This window comes from Montipora foliosa, chromosome 10 (assembly GCF_036669935.1).
Source record: "Montipora foliosa isolate CH-2021 chromosome 10, ASM3666993v2, whole genome shotgun sequence".
NCBI classification, from domain to species: domain Eukaryota; kingdom Metazoa; phylum Cnidaria; class Anthozoa; order Scleractinia; family Acroporidae; genus Montipora; species Montipora foliosa.
Window position 1 is genome coordinate 11,145,311 of NC_090878.1, and position 5,000 is coordinate 11,150,310.

The 5,000-nt window shown below is 39.2% G+C and overlaps 1 protein-coding gene across 1 annotated transcript in view; it reads left to right on the top strand.

The window, feature by feature from the left end:
* The window catches only part of LOC137972518 (phosphatidylinositol phosphatase PTPRQ-like), a 32,704-nt gene that overhangs the window by 16,249 nt on the left and 11,455 nt on the right, over positions 1-5,000 (top strand). The window contains exons 7-9 of the mRNA XM_068819271.1: positions 1-45; positions 1,438-1,755; positions 3,400-3,705. The exon at positions 1-45 is cut by the window's left edge and continues 258 nt beyond it. Of these exons, the coding sequence (XP_068675372.1) occupies positions 1-45; positions 1,438-1,755; positions 3,400-3,705 (669 nt within the window). The remainder of the gene's footprint in view (positions 46-1,437; positions 1,756-3,399; positions 3,706-5,000) is intronic.

Sequence of the window (5,000 nt, forward strand, 5' to 3'; positions counted from 1 at the left end):
ATACCAACATGCAAAACACCAAGTGTACCTTCACAGAGGAAATAGGTAACAATCAATAGACATCATGTAGAAGGGTTGGTTTCCATTGCAAAACGAGAATGAACAGAAGTTCCATACACAAATTAAGTCAGTTAGATATTATCAACTAGCTCGTTCCATTTTTGCACGTTTATGGACTTCGCCTTGCAGTCTCGGTCTATAAACTTGCAAAAAAGGAACTCACCCAAAATGTTTCCAGTACGGACCGAAAAACTAGTTCAATAAGGTTTTTTTGTATTTTGGTTCTCTTGCGCAGGGTGTTGTATTCCTTCTTGCATTGCCGTGCCTCTTCGCCTGCTACAGCTAACGGTTCTGGAATGCGTAATTCTTACTAGTCCAGAAACTGCGACATGACTAAATAAGAAACATTTCTTGCATTTTCCTTTTTACCAGTGTCCGGGAAAATGGAAACAGAAAGTGGGAACAGTTTGGCAATCTATGATGATACGCTGGTTCAAGACCGGTCCATCTGAGCGGTCCGTATTTCAAAATTCGAACCGCTCAGATAACCAATCAGAATTCTCCTTTTCATCTCGGGCCAGTTTGCCTATGTAATAAAAACATATTAGTTGATGACAAATTAATATGCCTTCCAATGTTGCTTTTTCTTATCAGTTGCTCACAGTCTGCCAACAATACATTATGGCTTCTAGATACCTCTACCCATATCATATAGCTGCTGTTTCTACGATTAGATTCACGAATGTGGCCTCATAAGTGTCTTGTAATGGAAAAAGATCAAATCCACTCTATCGCGGGAAATTTTTCGGGAAAGGGTTTGAACGCTGTGCATAGCTACTTTAGTAATTCGATATCCTATATTTAACAAATAGATTCCATGTTGCCGTGCGTCTGTTCAGTAATAGATCACAGATGACGTCAAAATGTGGTAAGAACAAAAAAGTGGCACACGAGGCGATAGCCAAGTGTGTCACTGATGTTCTTACCACATTCTGACGTCTTCTGTGATCTATTACTGAACAGACCCACGGCTACATGGAATCTATTTGTTTTATATAATAAAGAATTAAACTTTATTTGCATAAAAGCTGATGGTGACTTCAATTGTGCGTCTGTCCTCTAACAGATCATAGGCAAGAACCAATCAAAATCCGTGAATAACTTGGGTTATTATATAATTAGAGATAATTTTACAGGTGCGATATATTAAATTTTGAATGTAATGATTTGCCCTACCTCGACGGTATATCATGTATGTAAGAGGGTCTTCTAAAGATCGTCTCAATTTTACAAAAAAAAATTATGCAGCTCGCTTATATCTTAACGGTAGATGAGTTGGAGTTGGTTGGGATATGAGATAGTGCTTGTGTCGATCATTAGGTTTGACTATTTTGACAGCTAAACATAAATACGGAACATTTGTAATTTTTGCCACAGCTCCCCAAGGTCCACCGTTAAACATTACGGCGAAAAATTCCAGCTCAACCAGCCTCTTGATAACATGGAAACCAATCGCCAAAAATCTGCAGTTTGGATTTATTTTGGGGTACCGTATCACTTACAAGAAAGAACATGTCGACGTAGCGCGCCGGAAACGGAGGAGTGCAAATAATCCTGTTGAAGTCAAGGAAGAGTTTACTTGGAATCTAGAAGGACTGGAGAAGTTTACAAATTACTGCATTCAAATGGAGGGGTTTAACAGCAAGGGCAGTGGAAACCTAAGCGATTGGCTTTGTGCTTTCACGGATGAGGACGGTAAGTAATATAAAAAGGGAACTGGTCTTTTCTTGCCCCTGCCCCTATGGGGCGTGGCGACATTGGCCAACAATGACCTACCATAGTGTAACTCCAAGGGAAAACGACTTCGGCTACAAGACCAACACAAAACAACACCGAGAACAAAAACAGATGGTCTTCATGCCCTGCAAGAAAGGTTTAGATTTCTGTAAATTTTCTTGCTGTCCCGGTCTTTACAATGACTTGAATTTGACCAAATTTGAGATTGTGTAGAGGGCGTTAGCATACAACGAAAGACTTCCAATTTTCTCTCCAAACAACCACTCCTTTCGTACCAAATTTATTCCAAGAATTGTGATGCACGCTTCCCATACAAACGACTTGGAACAAATGTAAAGTGATTTTAACAACGCGAAAAAATAGTAAAATTCTGGTCGCCGACTTCCAATCGTTGTCCTTTCTTAATTAAGCTCCTTAATAGAGAAATTTAGGATCGCGTTTACGTGAAACAACAAACGGCAAACTGCTGTTTCTGCCGTCAACTACTTGCTAAGAGTGCTGAATCTCTCTAATATCAGACTCTTTCCAACATTGTGCATATTAGTATAGATAATCAAATGGTAACGAGTGAAATTATAAATAATTTCACGCCGGTTTTGTCCGAAATAAAATTATTTGATTCTGGACAAAACACAAGTGAAATTATTCCTTAATTTCACGAGTATACCATTTGATTAGCTATATCATGGGCAATTAAGTATTTCGCTATTATTCCTCCCTGCTCACCTTGTACAATACGGGCGAATAGTCCTTTTTTCACGGTTAGTTTTTCTCATTTGCAATACAATGTAATTTAACGTGGATACGAGGCAATTTCGGGTTATTTTGTAGTTTTAACCCGAAATTGCCTCGCATTCACGTTAGATTACATTGTAATGCAAATGAGAAAAACTAACCGTGAAAAGGGCTATTACCCTGTAGCTGGATGGGTATGAACGGTTTTTAAAGTTAAAAACAGAAAATGAATGGTTCATTGTTATAGACCTTCACTTTGTCATCAAGACCTAAACTTTGTCGATTCGTAGAGTATAGCAAAGAAATGCTCGGAAATTCATTCTGCACGTGCAGCAAGATCATTTCCTTTTTAACCAATCATATTCCTGCTTTGTGACTTCGTCTTTGCATAATTTAAGCCTGCGCAAGGACGAGGACGAGGACGAGGACTACAAGTTGCCATCTTTCCCACCATAGTTAATAGAGGGGAATGGTTTGGAAGCTCGGCAAGTATCAAAGGAGCAAACAAAGATGCCAAGATTTAGGTTGGAAAGTCCACGACTGTGCACAATCTTTTTTTTTTTTTTTGTGCGCTCATACACTATGCATGAATTACGGAACCAAAACGTTTCTATTGGTTACTTCCTCAGTAGGGAGTAAACAACTATTGCGTTTTGTGCACGGTCGAGGCCAAAAAAGAGAACAAAAACCTACAACAAAGAATGTTGTCGGGTTTCATGACCATTCCCGCCTATTAATTATGTTCCCACAAAGTACATGGTCCCATTTTCGGTATTAACCGACCTTAAAATTAAGATTTAGACCAATTCTTCTTTCTAGTGTAAACGCAGACATACAGTATAACTTATATCTGGATTTTTTTTTCAGTCCCTAGCGTAGCACCTATAATAGCGACGGGATACAATACGAGCACATCAAGCCTTTTCGTAAAATGGCATTCAATTCCAAAGACTCCAAACGCTACTCATGGACACTTACTGGGTTACATGATGAATTTAACCACGATTAAAGAGCCCCAAAATACAGTTCTGTTCGAAACGGAAATTAGTGAACTATCTAAAGAAGTCACTGGCCTGTCTGCCTACACTAATTACTGCGTTAGCGTGGCTGGAAGAACACGAATAGGCCCTGGAAAATGGAGTGATTGTTATTTTATCACCACGGAGGATGCAGGTTAGACATGGGGTTTGTGAGAAGTGGAGATAGTAGGGAGCTTTAGCGACGACCACGGCAACGGCAACGAGAACGTCGTCGTTAAATGTGAATTCGCATTTTTGTAATCGCTTCGCGAACATTCCAAGCATTGGAAATGGCATTTTAACGTGACAAAGGTGTGGCAAACCCTCAAGAACGAAACTAGAATGAACGACCTTCAATGTAGGAGAGGAAATGAAAATTTATCCTCAAGCGCTGACGTTCTCCCTAAAACCTCAAATTTTGTCATTTCACGTTGTTGTTTTGCTGACGACGGCAAAGAAATAGACAAAAATGAAAAGATGCACGTGCAGAGCGTGCAATGCTATTGCTTTTGCACGCTAATCTGACACTAAATATGCAAATTTGTGACGTTCTCGTTGCCGTCGCCATTGTCGTTGCTAAAGCTCCCTAGTATTTTATTTTTGTTGTTGTTGTTGAAGCATAAAGAATGATGGCTCATTTGCTTTCGACCGTGCAGGGCCGGCGTATTTGTGAGAGCATTCTCCTCCCAGCAATGCGGCCTTGGTTCTATTTCCAGGTTCTCCGGTTTTCTCTGCTCAAAACTCATGCAACATCATTAATTTGATTTGCGTTTATTTGTTCATTTCAGTTTACCGTGTCCCCAAGAGCCCAATTTCGATATATTAAAATTCAGTCGTGAACAAAAGGTATCATCTCCTCTTGTTGAAAGCAAACTCCTACAAATCCTTATATTTAATCCTTAATCCTTAATCCTTATATTTATTCCTCAAAGCCTGGAGATGATGCCTTTTGTGTAGAACTGAACTTTAATATATAGAAATTGGTCTATTCGTGATCCATTGCTCGAAGACTAGAAACTTAAATACAATTCCTTTCCTTTCCTTTTCGTTCCATTCGCTCTGACGAAGGGCCAACGCTCAAGACGTCAGATTTCAAATCAATCTACAGCTGTGGTCAATTTAGCATATTAACCCTTTTATTTTGTTTCTTTTCCCCATCGACGCCGCACCACAATTTCCTTGGAAACTAAACCCCTCTATCGAGGACTTTTGATGCCTTACACTTGGCATGATTGTCTTTCACTGAAAAATTAAAGAGACTTTGTTGATTCAAGAGCTAAAGCCTTCCCTTAATGTCAATATTAGTAACTGAGAAGTTGTTGCTGTTCTAGCTATTACTCCTCATTATGTCTAGACACGTACTTTTCTCAGTCTAGGTTCCAGACCTCTAATGCATGTTTACGATATATATATATATATAGTTTTCAAAAATTGTAACGGTCACTTTTG